This window comes from Elgaria multicarinata, chromosome 11, assembly GCF_023053635.1.
Source record: "Elgaria multicarinata webbii isolate HBS135686 ecotype San Diego chromosome 11, rElgMul1.1.pri, whole genome shotgun sequence".
Classification (NCBI taxonomy): domain Eukaryota; kingdom Metazoa; phylum Chordata; class Lepidosauria; order Squamata; family Anguidae; genus Elgaria; species Elgaria multicarinata.
Window position 1 is genome coordinate 41,192,696 of NC_086181.1, and position 15,313 is coordinate 41,208,008.

Here is a 15,313-nt window from a genome sequence, read left to right on the forward strand (position 1 = left end):
CCCATGCTTGGACTCAGTATAATGCAGCTTCCTATGTTCCTGTGACATAAAGTAGTACTCAAAGTGGGAGGAAATGGAAGAGAAGTGAAGAAGAAAAAGTGGACAAGTCCTATGCAGAACACAGAGATTTAGCTTAAATTGTGTTCAGACTAAAGAGGAAAGTTTTTATAAGGTCAATACTATCAGTAACAATTATATGCATATTCTTACAATGTAAATCGCTTAAGAGACAGAAATGGGTGGTATTGACTCATGCACTGTAGAATTTTCTTTGGGTATAGCAAAATCACTCTCTTTGTTGCAGTATGGTAACAAAATTCTACCAGCATGTCCTGGCCTTGGCGTTTGCTGTGAATAAGGTCAACGATAATCCCAAGATCTTGCCCAATATCACACTCGGATTCCACATCCATGACAGCTATTATGACGCACAGATGACATATCGTACCACTCTGGATTTGCTCTTCAAATCACATAGATTTCTCCCAAACTACAAGTGTGACACCCATAAAAACCCAATAGCCATCGTTGGAGGGCTTGGCTTTGATACCTCTGTCAATATGGCAGACATTTTAGGGTACTACAAGAGACCACAGGTATGATTTGTGCTGGAGTATGTGGTAAAATTACGCTCTTTCATTTATTACCCGTTATGTGAATCATGCTATGATTTAAAAGGCGGAAGCAATATTGCAAGCAGGAAAAATATATATAACTCCAAAAGTGCATCATATTCTGATAGCTTGATAAAATTCTATGATGTATACCAGTTTCATTTTTTAAAAACAACAACAATTCCCCTCCCCAAAGGGGAAGTGAATTAGTTTTGCAAGCAAAAAAAAAATGTGTAGAGTCCATTTTTACAAAACCTGCTACACCTGTTCTTCTGAAAGGTTTCTGGTTTCTTACTTGGGGAAATTCTTTGAATGTATGCCACTTCTATAATGCCCACAAAAGCATAGGGGATAAGGATTTCTTATTTTTTTAAAGAAACCCTGAACTTTTACACAAAACCCTAAAATTTTACACAAAAGGATTTACCCATATTCACTGGAAACTGGACAGGCTTTACCTCCTAAGAAGGAGCAATGATGCCCCAAACTGTATTAATTTCAGTCCCTCTCTCTCTAGATAGATAGATAGATATTAGGGATGTGCATGGACCCCCCCCCCCCCGATCCGCTCCAGATCCTGATCTGCAACTTCCGGATTGGGTCCACTCTGCCCTGCATCGATCTGCCTATGGTCTGCTCCACTCCACTGCGGAGCTCCAGATCCAGATCGGAGCTGTTAAAATTACAAACCTCAATATCAGCACCATGAGAGCTTATCCATGTATCCACAGTCATGCCAATCTCCAAGCAAATCTGAGCATGCCCTGATTTTCGGCATTTTTTTTTCATTTTAAGCATTACCCCCAACCCCAATTCACACCCCTTTCTAGAACTCTGTCAGTTTTCACATTACAAACCTCAAAACCAGCACATGAGAGCGTATCCATTTATCCACCTTCATGCCTAGTTAGAAGCAAATCCAAGCCTCCACTGATTTTTCGGGAATTTTTGAAAATCCTACACCCCATTTTCAGAAATGGGATTCACTCCAACAATTTTACAGATACAAACTTGCAAATGGGCACCCTCACAGATGCCACCTAGATCCACATTCATGGCATGTTTCAAGCAAATCTGAGCATGCTCTGATTTTTGGTGATTTTTTTTTCATTTTAAGCATCACCCCCTAACCCCAATTCATACCCCTTTCAAGAACTCTGTCAGTTTTCATGTTACAAACCTCAAAATCAGCATCATGAGAGCTTATCCATGTATCCACCTTCATGTCCAGTTGGAAGCAAATCCGAGCCTCCACTGATTTTTGGGGAAATTTTGAAAATCCTATACCCAATTTTCAGAAATGCTAATAGCTCCAACATCTTTCCATACCTGCCCATAAGAATCCATTTTAAAAAAAAAACCACTGGAAAAAGTTCGTTCAGACAAAGAAAGAAAAGTTACCCAGTATCCCAAGTTACTAAGTATCCTGTTTTGCTTATCCCTCCTCCAACATTGGGATTGGAGGATGCTTCATCAGGTGATCATGACTGGGAGTTGAATCTGCCTCTCATCACTTCAAAAAAACCTTAACCCCTCCCGCTTTTAGCCATTCTAAACAAATTAATAGCAAGCAAACCGCAGGATGAAAAAGTCTGAACATCTCCACAAGTGACCCCCAACCACCACTCTCTAAGCACAGTAAGTTTCAGGGATGTGAGTTTCAAAACAAAAAAGTTATACACTAATGTTTTCTGCAATGCAATCTTATGCGAAAAATATGCAAAATGGCGGGTGGGGCACTTTGCGAAAAGCGGATCGATCTGCTTGTGGACACTTCTCTTTGCTATGTTTCACTAGCCACCCAACTCTCTTTCCCTCCGCCTATAATGGAGGTGAAGCATCCCGCTCTGCTATCACTTCTAAAAACCGAAGAGAAGCGGAGCACAGCAATAATAGATATGCCTGAAATTATGAGTACTGAATATCAACTTAAGGAGCTAGTATTCCTTGAGTATTCCTTGAGTATTCATCCTATTCTCCCAAACAGCAAAATAAAAACACAGCAGGGAGCAGCAGCTACAAAAACCATTGAGCTTTTTTTTGGTCAATGGCAGGCAAAGATTTTTGGATTTCCAAATCAAGATTTAAATTTAGAGTCAAACTGGTCTGGGGTGAAATGGGCTGCTTTTTGCATTGTCAAATTTTGTTTTTAAACTGCATACAAAAATAAAACAGCCTTGATCTTGTGGACAAATGTCCTAAGAGACAGTATCAGGTTGCTGATACCACTAAACTCAGGTCTATTTAACTTCAGCAAAGGGATCTATACCATATTCCTTTAAACTGTGCAGTGGGGCTTTCTAAGAAGTAATAATTGCACAAAGAAGCATGCACATATATTTACTCATCTCCCAAAATATCGGATTTTCATTTAGCTCACTTACGGCTCAATTGCCCAAGAAGAGAAAGGGACAATACAGCTAAATTCCTTCTACCACATGGTCCCAAATGAAGACAACCAGTACTTTGGGATTATCAAGTTACTTCAGCATTTTGGATGGACGTGGGTCGGGATCTTTGCAGTTGATAATAATAGTGGAGAGCGTTTTGTGCATATCTGGGAGCCGTTGCTTTCTCAGAATGGAATCTGTTCAGCCTTCACCCAAAGAATCCCACAACTAATCTCTGTTGATAATGTTGATGAATTTACTGATGTAATCTCAGAGATATCCATGATTTTCACAAATACTAAAGCCAATGCATTTATCGTCTACGGAGAATCACTCACAATTTCATGGCTAAGAACTGTAAAGTTTATACAAGATCCTAGAAATGAGGAAAATACTTCATTTAGAAAGGTGTGGATTGTGACAACCCAGATTGATTTCATATTAAAGGGCTCTCAGAGAGGCTGGGGTCTTCAGATGTTTCATGGTGCCATTTCCTTTACAATTCATTCAAAGGACCTTCCAGGTTTCAGAGAATTTGTTCAGATCATCAAACCTTACTGGAACAAAGCAGATGGTTTTTTCAAGGACTTCTGGGAGCAAGCATTTGACTGTTCAATTCCAGATCTAAGAGAGCCTGTAGAACATGTCAGTGGATTGTGTACTGGAGAAGAGAGGTTGGAAACTCTTCCTGGGCCTCAGTTTGAAATGCACATGACCGGCCACAGCTATGGGATCTATAATGCTGTCTATGTGTTGGCTCATGCTTTGCATTTCATGTTCTCATCCCAATCCAACCAGAGAATCATGGTGGGCAGTAAAATGACTGATCTTGGAAATCTGCACCCCTGGCAGGTAATGTCTCTGCAACAAAATCTTGTTTATTTCAGTCAATGGGTTAATAGGACATCAGAATATGCCCAGCATTCTCCTCCATGCATGAATTATGAAATGGAGTTATACAAATTATTTATTGACAATATTGTGTGATTTTACATTTCTTCCCATAATTGAGCACAACAGCAATATAAGACCCAATGTTCACATTTGATCTCCCCCCTATGAAGCTATAGAGTGTTGTATCCAATGTCCTATTTATTCCTAAGTAGGACTAATATTGGGTACGATTCATAAACAATATCATTTATGAAAGATGAAATCTACAATATGTTATTCCCTGTTCTTTACCTCTCTTTCAAGTCCCATTTCCTTCTTCAATTAGCTCCACCCAATACTTCGAGGCATTTCATTTAACAACTCTGCTGGAGAAACGGTGTCCTTCAATGATCACAGGGCAATGGAAGGTGGATTTGACATCATGAATTTGGTCATTTCCCCCAATAACTCCTTCAAGAGAGTGAAAGTTGGAAGGGTGGACCCCCATGGCCCTGAAGGAAAAGAATTCATGATTGATGGGGATATGATTGTATGGCCCAGAGGATTTAACCAGGTGTGCATTCTGGAGTGTTCTTGGTAGATTCTCTAGTCTTCAAATGAGCAATTATGCTATCAAAACAATATTTGTTTTCTGCACAACCTTACCTTGTGACTTGGGACAGTTCTGGAAGAAACTCAGTGCTTCCTAGTACATTCACATGTCCACATATTTATTCCTGAAGACCACCAGTTGACTACTACTACTACTACTACTACTACTACTACTACTAAATTTATTTCTTACCCGCCTCTCCCTTTGGATCGAGGCGGGGAACAACATTAGAACAGGAATCAATACAACTTAAAAAATCATGATTTAACATTGATCTGGATAGGCCTGCCGGAAAAGGCTAGTCTTTAAAGCTGCCTTAAAATCACACAGAGAGTTAATTTTACGAATCTCCTCTGGCAGACCATTCCACAATCTGGACTATTATTATTATTATTATTATTATTATTATTATTATTATTATTATTATTATTTATTTATTTATTTATTTATATAGCACCATCAATGTACATGGTGCTGTACAGATTACACAGTAAATAGCAAGACCCTGCCACATAGGCTTACAATCTAATAAAGTTGTAGTAAACAATAAGGAGGGAAAGAGAATGCAAACAGGCACAGGGAAGTGTAAACAGGCACCGGGTAGGGTGAAGCTAAACAGTATAGAGTCAGAACAAACTCAATATTTAAAAGCTATAGGGAACAGAAAAGTTTTTAGCTGAGTTTTAAAAGCAGTGATTGAGTTTGTAGTTCTCAAGTGTTCTGGAAGAGCGTTCCAGGCGTAAGGGGCAGCAAAAGAAAAAGGACGAAGCCGAGTAAGGGAAGAAGAGGTCCTTGGGCAGGCGAGAAGCATGGACAGTATCCAACTGTGCAATTATGCTAGTGCAAATGCTGCTGCATTAGTGGAAAATAATTCCCAAATAGATATGTACAACAGGGAATCTGACTAAAGTTACATTTGTGCAAGCAGTTGTGTTTTATGCTTGCACAACCAGTTGGGCACCTGATTGCAGATTATGCTTGTGCAACCATTTGTTTATGGTGCTTATGCAACTGGTTGCAAATTACACACACACAACTCATTATGTGACCAAATATGTGTTACACTTATACACCAGAAAGATTTGGCAGAGCTCTGCTAGCAGTATTTCAGATTCTGGAATCACATCATCGGTTTCTCTTGAAAAATTGTACGGGTCTAGAAATCTTTATCTGAACAGGAAATGTGTATCAATATTTCTCCTTCTAAACGTCTTTCATGTAAATGGATAGGCACTCCCTGTCTCTGTGTGTAATGAACACTGCCTCACTGGTCAGCAGAAGAAAAAGAAGGAAGGTGGAAAGTTTTGTTGCTATGATTGTGCTCCATGCCCTGAAGGGAAGATTTCAAACCAATCTGGTATGTAATGTAGTACTCCAATTTTTTATCAATGGGTTGGATCCAGAAATGGTTTTCCACATTTATTTATTTATTTCATTTATATACTGCCCCATAGCCAAAGCTCTCTGAGCAGAGTTCAAAAGTTTAAAACAGTGAACATTAAAAACAAATATACAAAAATGTAAAGGCATACAAACAGCAATATCATTTAAAACAACTATTCTGGGGTCAGTTAAAAAAACTCAGCATATGTTGTTAACTGCCTGGGAGAAGAGAAAAGTCTTAACCTGGCACCGAAAACATAACAATGTTGGTGCCAGGCGAGCCTCATTGGGGAGGTCATTCCATAATTGGGAGGCCACCACTGAGAAGGCCCTCTCCCTTGTTGCCATCCTCCGAACTTCCCTCGGAGTAGGCACTTACAGGAGGACCTTAGATGTTGAGTGTAGTGTACTGGTAGGTTCATGTCATAAGTCCATATGCAGAAAGTCCATACTTAGGCCTCAGCTACACCTACCGGTCTAGCATGGTGGAGGGGTGAAGATCACATGATATTTTTATCGCAAGATCTTCCCCTCTGTTTACACGTGGTGCACGACAACCTCAGAGGGAGAGGATGTCTGCCATTTTGTTTTTGGTTCTAAAGAGGAAGGAGCGCACGAGCGCTTGTGCATGAAAGCTAAGTTTTCTTATTTTATTTTTTTCCAGCTCCCCCCACCCCATCCCCGATGGGTGAAGAGCTCCTGAGGAGCTCTGTACCCTGTGTGTGGGTCCTAGCTCCTCATGACTAACCACAAGGAGCTGGGACAAACCGTAATGGTGGGCCTCACTTACCGCAGTCTTGGGATCATCCCGAGACCATGGAAAAAGCAGGCCTAAAGTGTAGGGCCATATCCCGGGAAAGAGAGGGAACATCCCTCCCTAATCCCGGGATCCCCTGTGCATCATGTGATCACCCCAGCATAAAGCCCCATCTAGCTACGGCCTTATTCTAGAATGGGACTTCATATGTCCTTTCTCTGCTCCCCCCCACACACCATCCCATTTATACTCCACATCTCCTCTGGAGGATCCCTGAACTCTCTGGATAATATTTGCAGGGTGCTGGATGGCTACAGTTGGGAGGAGATGAGCCAGGATGTCCACTTCCACAAGCAACAGCCTTCCAGGTGCTTAGGAACTCTTCTAGATCAACACTTGCCATTGGCTCTTTCAGATGAATTGGCATTGAAATGGGACTTCTTTCTCTTTCCAGATATGAACGACTGTTTCCCATGTCAAGAAGATCAGTATCCGAACCCGAATAGAAATGGATGCATTGCCAAAACTATACATTTTCTGTCTCATGAAGAACCTTTAGGGGTCTGCTTAAGCTCAGTTGCGATTTCATTTTCACTGATCACAGCCTTGGTGCTTGGCATTTTCCTAAAGCACAACGATACTCCCCTTGTCAAAGCCAACAACCAGGAACTCACCTACACTCTCCTCATCTCTCTCCTCCTCAGCTTCTCCTCCTCTTTGCTCTTCCTTGGCAAGCCTGGGGAATTGACCTGCCTGCTCCGACAACCGACATTTGGCTTCATTTTCTCAGTGGCTGTTTCTTGTGTTTTGGCAAAAACCACTATAGTTTTTCTTGCATTCAGAGCCACAAAGCCTGGATCTAGGCTGAAAAACTGGGTAGGGAAAACAATGGCTCATTCCATTGTCCTCTCATGTTCCCTTATTCAAGCAAGCCTTTCCACGGTGTGGTTGGCAACCTCTCCCCCATTCCCTGATTTCGACATGCACTCGGAAACTAAAGAAATCATTGTGCAATGCAATGAAGGGTCAATCACTATGTTTTACTTTGTCCTGAGCTACATGGGCCTCTTGGCCTTTGCCAGCTTCACTGTGGCCTTCCTAGCCCGTAAGTTGCCTGATAGTTTTAATGAAGCCAAGTTTATTACATTCAGCATGGTGGTCTTTTGCAGTGTGTGGGTCTCCTTTGTTCCCACCTATCTAAGCACAAAAGGGAAACTCATGGTGGTTGTAGAGATCTTCTCCATCTTGTCCTCTGCTGCTGGATTACTGGCTTGTATCTTTTCCCCAAAATGCTACATAATTATGCTGAGGCCTGAATTAAACTGCAGGCAACAAATAATAAAGAGAAAGATTTAAGAATTGTCTTGGCCTTTATACTATTATATTGTAGTGGGGTAAACATTTTAGTGGCAAATATAGTCGCAAAAGTAGGTTTTATTTTTGTAAGTAGGGGAGGGGGCTTACCTGGCTCCGCCGCTGCTGCAGTCCATGCGGTGGTGGACAGAGAAGCTAGGTAAGAGGGAGGGGAACCTATTTGACCCCCATTTTGTCCCCCCCCTCCTCACTTACCTGCCTCCTCCATCTGCCACGGAAGCAAGTAAGTGGGGAAGGGGGGCAAAATGCAGGCCGAATCTCAATCTGACTCTCCGGATCTCGCTCCAGATCTGGTTCCAGAGCGGATTCGAGGAGGGTTAGATTGATCCAAACTGGTTCGGGCCAGATCCGGAAGGTCTGGATTGGCCCCCAAAGTGGTTTGGGGTGGTGGTGCACAGCCCTAATGAAAACATGCATGCACTTTTGTGCTTGCAATCCAATATGGACACAACTTGAAACTGGCTTCGTGGTCGAATTTGGAGTAGCTTGATAAGCTTGTGTTTTGCAGATTTGCACATCTCGAACTCACACCGAACCATTCATGCAAGCATAACAGAAGTGAGATACATTGAAGCTGAAGTCAATCTGGAAAGTGTTTACTGAAGCTTGAAGAGGTACCACAGTGAAATTGCAGGGATTTTGCTTCATCGCTTCACTTGACAAATAGCTTTCCTTAAAGCAGCTTTCACCTCTTTGTTCCGTATAGTGTAGATGAAAGGGTTCAGCAATGGGGTTAACACTGTATTGAGTACGGAGATTACTTTATTAATGCTGAAAGAAGAGTGTGCTGTTGGTTTTGAGTACATGAACAGCACAGCTCCATACAAAATTGTGACCACTGTGAGATGGGAAGCACAAGTGGAGAAGGCTTTCTGTTGTCCTTTCCTGGAGGGAATCCTCAGGATGGTTGAGATGATGTAGATGTAGGAGATCACAGTGAAAAGAAAAGAACTTGGGATTATGGTGATGGTTCCCAATAAACCCAGGAACTCAATGAGGCTGGTGTCAGCACAGGCCAGTTTTAAAATGGGACCGATGTCACAGTAGTAATGGTCAATGATGTTACCAGCACAAAATGGCAGCTTCAGTAGCAAAGCTGCCTGGCTGAAGATGATTACAAATCCTAGTAACCAAGAGCCCAGTGCCAGTAGAGAGCAGAGCTTTCTGGACATAATTGTGGTGTAATGCAAAGGCTTGCATATGGCAATGTACCTATCGAAGGACATGGCAGACAGTATGAGAAACTCAGTGATGCCGAGGAAGAAGTGAAAGAAGGACTGAACCAGGCAGCAGTGAAGGCAGATGGTTGTCCTGGCTGTCAGGAATGTTTCCAACATCTTAGGGATGACCGTGGTTGTGTACCAGATCTCGAGGAATGAGAGATTGCTCAGGAAGAAATACATTGGGGTCTGAAGCTGCTGGCTGACCCTTATGATTATAATGATGAGGCCATTCCCTGCCAAGGTGAGGATGTATACAGTAAGGATGAGCACAAACAGTGACAGATGCCATTTCTGAAGAGTTGGGAAGCCAAGGAGAATGAATTTGTTCACAAATGTCTCATTCTCCATACTCATGACTTGAGAAGAAAAACCTGTAAATAAATGAATAAATAAGCAAAGGGGTAATAAGACCAACTAAGATATTTCTATGTGCAAGTCTACACCAGCCCTATATCCTGGGGTAATCCTTGGATTTTCCCCTGTGCATTCACATGATGCACAGGGGATCCCGGGGGCAACCTGGGATGAGCAAGGACTTCCCCCAGGATATAGGGAACCACAGAGAACACTTTTCCATGGTCCCAGGACCATACTATGGATATTGGCCATGTGGCCGCTCCTCCTGGTTCATCTCATCCTCCCCGTGAGTAGTAGGGCACTTGAAATGAGCACGGAGCTGCATGGTGGCAGTCCGTGGCCATCAAGGGGTGGGGAGCGGGGTCGGGTTGTGTTTTTTAAACCTTTTTCTGGAGGAACACAACTGTGCTACTTCTCCCTTGTTGAAAAAAAAATGGTGGGCACAACATCTCCCAGGATGTCTCATGACTGTCTAGACACTGGGGGACGATTGCAGAAGCCAGTAAGTCCATGAACCTTCCACATCCTACCCTCTATACCCTATGGTTTAGACATGCCCTATGAGTATGTAGTGTAGGGGTGCACCACCAGTGACCTCCGTGACCCTGACCACTGCTTAATCCCCCCTCCTTCATTGATTTCTCACCAATTGTACTGTTGCTCCCTCCATTCTCCAACTACCAGTAAAGGAAGGGTGATCTGGATCAAGCATACAGGGATATGCATGTATATAGCCTAATACAGGTCATTGCTTGCACCACACATTGGGCTAAAGTGAGGTCAGAATGTGTGTGGCCATGTACATCCCACCCACCCCAAGCATCCCTGACTCTTTCATAGACCTTTCCACATAGAGTATGAAGTTTATTTATTTTATTTATTTATTTATTACATTTATATACCACCCCACAGCCAAAGCTCTCTGGGCAGTTCACAAAAGTTAAAAACAGTAAATATATAAAAAAAGAGTATACAAAATTTTAAAACCATCAGAAACATAAAAACAACAGTATAAAAACAACAGTATCAATTTTAAAACCAACAGTTCTGGGGTCCATTGAAAACAAACTTAGCATTGTGAAATGCTGTTAAATGCCTGGGAGAAGAGAAAAGTCTTGACCTGGCACCTGAATGATAACAGTGTATCAGGGAGATCATTCCACAGTTGGGGGGCCATCACTGAAAAGGCCCTCTCCCTTGTTGCCATCCTCCGAGCTTCTCTCAGAGTAGGCACTCGGAGAAGGACCTTAGATGTTGAGCACAGTGTACGGGTAGGTTCATGTTGGGAGAGACGTTCCATCAGGTATTGTGGTCCCAAGCCATGTAGGGCTTTATAGGTTAAAACCGGCACCTTGAATAGGGCTCGGAAACGTATAGGCAACCAATGCAAGCAGGCCAGAATTGGTGTTATATGCTCAAACCTCCTTGTTCCAGCTATCAATCTGGCCGTTGCATTCTGCACATGCTGCAGCTTCCGAACCATCTTCAAAGGCTGCCCCATGTAGAGGGCATTGCAGTAATCTAATTTGGAGATTACCAGAGTATGGACAACTGAAGCTAGGTTATCCCTGTCCAGATAGTGGCGTAACTGGGCCACCAACCAAAGTTGGTAGAAGGCACTCTGTGCCACTGATGCCACCTGAGCCTCAAGTGACAGAGATGGTTCTAGGAAAACCCTCAAGCTACAAACCTGCTCCTTCAGGGGGAGTGCAATCCCATCCAGAACCAGTTGAACACCCACCCACCCAATCCGGTCAGAAGAACCACCCACCAGCAGCATCTCAGTCTTGTCTGGATTGAGTTTCAGTTTATTAGCCCTCATACAGTCCATTGTTGTGGCCATAGTTCAGCACATCCACAGCCTCACCTGATAAAGATGAAAAGGAGAAGTAGAGCTGCATGTCATCAGTGTACTGATGACAACACACTCCAAAACTCTGGATGACCGCACCCAACGGTTTCATGTACATGTTAAACAGCATGGGGGACAAGACTGACCTCTGCGGAACCCCGTACTGGAGAGACCACGGGGCTGAGCAATGTTCCCCAAGCACCACCTTCTGGAGCTGACCCACCAAGTAGGAGTGGAACCACTGCAATCCAGTGCCTCTCACTCCCAACTCAGCCAGACGTTCCAGAAGGATATCATGGTCGATGGTACTGAAAGCCGCTGAGAGATCAAGGAGAATCAACAGAGTCCCACTCCCCCTGTCTTTCTCCCAAGGCAGTTTCTGTGCCAAAACCAGGCCTGAAACCCGACTGAAATGGATCCAGATAATCAGTCTCATCCAAGAGTGTCTGGAGCTGGCCCACAACCACCCGCTCAAGGACCTTGCCCAGGAATGGAACATTTGCCACTGCCCTGTAGTTACTAAGATTTTCCAGGTCCAGTGAAGTTTTCTTCAGGAGTGGTCTCACTGCCGCCTCTTTCAGACGGCCTGGGACCACTCCCTCTCGCATTAATCACTTCCTTGGCCCAGCCAGCTGTTCCATCCCTACTGGCTTTTATTAGCCAAGAAGGGCATGTGTCCAGTACAGAGGTGGTTGCGCAGACCAGTCCAACCACCTTGTCAACATCCTTGACAACTGAAACTCATCCAAGAAAACTGGGCAAGCCTGTACTCTGGATACCTCACTCGATTCACCTGCTATAACACTGGAGTCTAAAAGTCCTGGGGCTTAAAAGGATGTTCAGCTGAACATGTGTACACAGCTCTCAGGACCCTGACAAGGCAAGATTCATAGAATGATAGAATAGTAGTGTCAGAAGGGGCCTACAAGGCCATCGAGTCCAACACCCTGTTCAATGCAGGAATCTACCTTAAAGCATCCCTGACAGATGGCTTTCCAGCTGCCTCTTGAATGCCTCAACTTCACTTCCTCTCTTTCTTTCTTCTTTCTTTTTTTCCCTCCCTCCCTCCCTTTCTCCCTTCCTTCTTTGCAAAAGGTTATATGCAATGGTACTTACATAGAAGATCCTGGGTTGTGCAGTTGAATTATCCTGGAAAACTGTGAAGCGTGTTTTGTCATCCAAAACAAGCCTGTTCCCTAAGATTACCTGCATCAGGATGTTCTCAAATCCTCTGGCAAGTTTTGAACATGAAATAGCTTGAGTCTCTCTTAGAAGATTGTTGAAGTCTTCCTGTTCTTTCAGGCTGAGAGCCTCTTAGTTCTCGGTACAGTTTCTCTCAAGAGCGATATCCTATGCCGTCTTCACTCTCCAGACATTTTTGTTCTTAAGAACACAAGAAGAGCTCTGGTAGACCAGACCAAGCTCCATCTAGTCCATCCAGTTCACACACTACCTAACAAGCTGCCCATGGGAAACACACAACCAGAGTATGAGCACAACACCACTACCCTGCCCATGTTCCCCAGCAACTAGTGTACATAGGCATATTGCCTCTGATACTGTTGATGGCATATAACCATCAGGACTAGAAACCATTGATAGTCTTCTCCTTCAGGAATTTGCCCAAATTAGTGGCCATCCCTACATCTTGTGGATGTGAATGCCGTAGTATAACTATATGCTGTGTGAAGAAATACTTTTATCTGTCCTAAATCTCCCATCAATCAATTTCATGGGATTATTTCATTAGTTAGTTATTACATTTCTATTCTGCCCAATAGCCAAAGTTCTCTGGGCGGTTCACAAAAAATTAAACTGCTAAGTACAGCATAAAAGGATGACCCTGGGTCCCAGTATTATGAGAGAGGGAGAGAAAAAAATGTTTCCTTATCCACTTTCTCTACTCTATACGTAATTCTGTACACCTACATCATATGGAGAAATCTGAAATGAAACCAAATGAGTTCAGATTTTTATTAATTTGACCCACAGATTCCATAGTGGACCAGCTTTTCCCATTTTGGGCAGAGTCCACAGAACAGTGGGTGGCTTTCCTAACCTTCAGAAAATTTGCACAAATGTTGTCTTAGGAAAATATGCAGAGAGAGAGAGAGAGAGAGAGAGAGAGAGAGAGAGAGAGACTGGCCCCAAATGCACATTTTCCCCTAGCCTAAAGCATGAAAATGTGCATTGGGAAGGATTTGTGCATTCACACATGTGCACATTTGCACAAATTGAGAAATTTTAAAAAATTGATTCTATCAATGGGTGGATGATGGAACAAAATGTTTCTGACAATTCACAAAACACAGCAGAATAGATTTTGCACAATCTCTACAGGTCCCTCCTGACATGCCCCTTTTCTGAGCTAAACAGTCCTAGCTATTGTAACCTTTCCTCGTAGCTGAGTTGCTGTAGCCCCTTGATCGTTTTAGTTGCCCTTTTCTGCATTCCCCCTTATTTTTCTTGAATGCAGAATTGCTTACCTGAGTGTTCTGGTCAATTGAACCATGCATATGATGAAGAAAGCCAATGCCCTACTCATGCCTAATGTGACATGTAAATGTAATAATGAATGTAGGCTCACTTTATATCACCACCCACAGAACTCGGGAGAGCATTCACATCTCTAGTTGTCTGGCATCACTGGGGGGGAAAAGATGGAGTTTCTTGTCCTAAAATTATGAAGACGTCCAAACCAAACAATGTTTGCATGTGATTCCCAAGAAAGAACCCAGCACCTCATTCCCAGTGAAAACAATTGTTAAAACAATATATTTGTTCAACCAACTAAAGTTGAATCCCTGTTGTACTGACACAGTAGATTTAATGGCACAAGATAATTCTCTATTGCTTCATTAATAGGAAAAATATATTAATACTGTGTTCAGTGAGGATGTTGAAATGTGCCCTTCTATTAATGGATGCATTCCCCCCCCCCCCCATATAACAGAAATAATGAATAGAACTCCTTAAAGGACCAAAACATTGTTTCCTATACAATTGACTGGATCGTATTTTAGTGCAAATCAAAAAGTTATCTTAATTTCTGTAAAGTCCCACCAGTTGAGAGATTAGGTTGTGAATTGCGGGTAGCCTACAAAGCTAGTTGCATGGGGAGTAGCAGGAGGCATGAGACCCCTTGAGGGGGGTGGTAGGAAGAGGAGCAAGAATGATAATTTATTCAAATGTTTATCCATTCTGTTTGACTAATAGGGGTGTGCATGGACCCCCCGCTCCGCTTCACTTCCAGATCTGCGATTTGCGGATCGGGCTGCTCCGCCCCGCCCCCGCTCCGCCTATGTCCACTCCGCTCTGCTCGGAGCTCCGGATCCGGATCAGAGCTCCGTTCCCCCCCCCATAGGCTTGCATTAAGATAAAAAAGTATACAACTTTTTTTCTGTTAAAGTTAGAAACCTCAAGTTTGGCACCATGACACCTCATGGAGGTATACACACGCACGCCAAGACTCAAGGCAATCCCATCATCCCCTGATTTTTGGGGAATTTATGAAAACCGGGCACCCCATTCACACCCCTTTCCATAGCTCCGTCAATTTGCACGTTAAAAATCTCAAACTCACCACCATGAAAGCTTATTCAGGGGTGCACACGCACACCAAGACTCAAGGCAGACTCATTATCCCCTGATTTTGGGGGAATTTATGAAAATCGGGCACCCCATTCACACCCCTTTCCATAGCTCCGTCAATTTGCACATTAAAAATCTCAAACTCGCCACCATGATAGCTTGTTGAGGGATACATACGCACGCCAAGACTCAAGGCAGTCCCAGAGGCAGAGCCCGGTAAGGGACCAAGGTAAACCCCACTTACCTTTCCGGCGGAGCTCCAGATCGAGGCGAAGGATCTGCCTTC

At 43.3% G+C, this 15,313-nt stretch overlaps 1 protein-coding gene across 1 annotated transcript; it reads right to left on the minus strand.

Annotated features, from left to right (window-relative positions):
- Positions 1–1,003: 1,003 nt before the first annotated feature.
- LOC134405886 (olfactory receptor 6X1-like) lies at positions 1,004–9,575 on the minus strand. Its single transcript, XM_063137142.1, has 3 exons — positions 8,668–9,575; positions 1,305–1,395; positions 1,004–1,015 (listed from the first exon to the last, which is right to left on the minus strand). Exons 1-3 carry the CDS (start codon positions 9,573–9,575, stop codon positions 1,004–1,006), a joined length of 1,011 nt encoding a protein of 336 aa, XP_062993212.1.
- Between the last annotated feature and the right edge of the window lie 5,738 nt (positions 9,576–15,313).

What these genes read in the sequence shown, in the direction of transcription:
- LOC134405886 (XM_063137142.1), bottom strand. Translation starts at nt 9,575, where the DNA reads ATGGAGAATGAGACATTTGTGAACAAATTCATTCTCCTTGGCTTCCCA. An exon ending in GCTGCTTTAAGGAAAGCTAT is followed by an intron (nt 1,396 to 8,667) that starts TTGTCAAGTGAA and finishes TAAAATGAAAAA; the next exon opens with AAAATGCCGAAAATCAGGGC.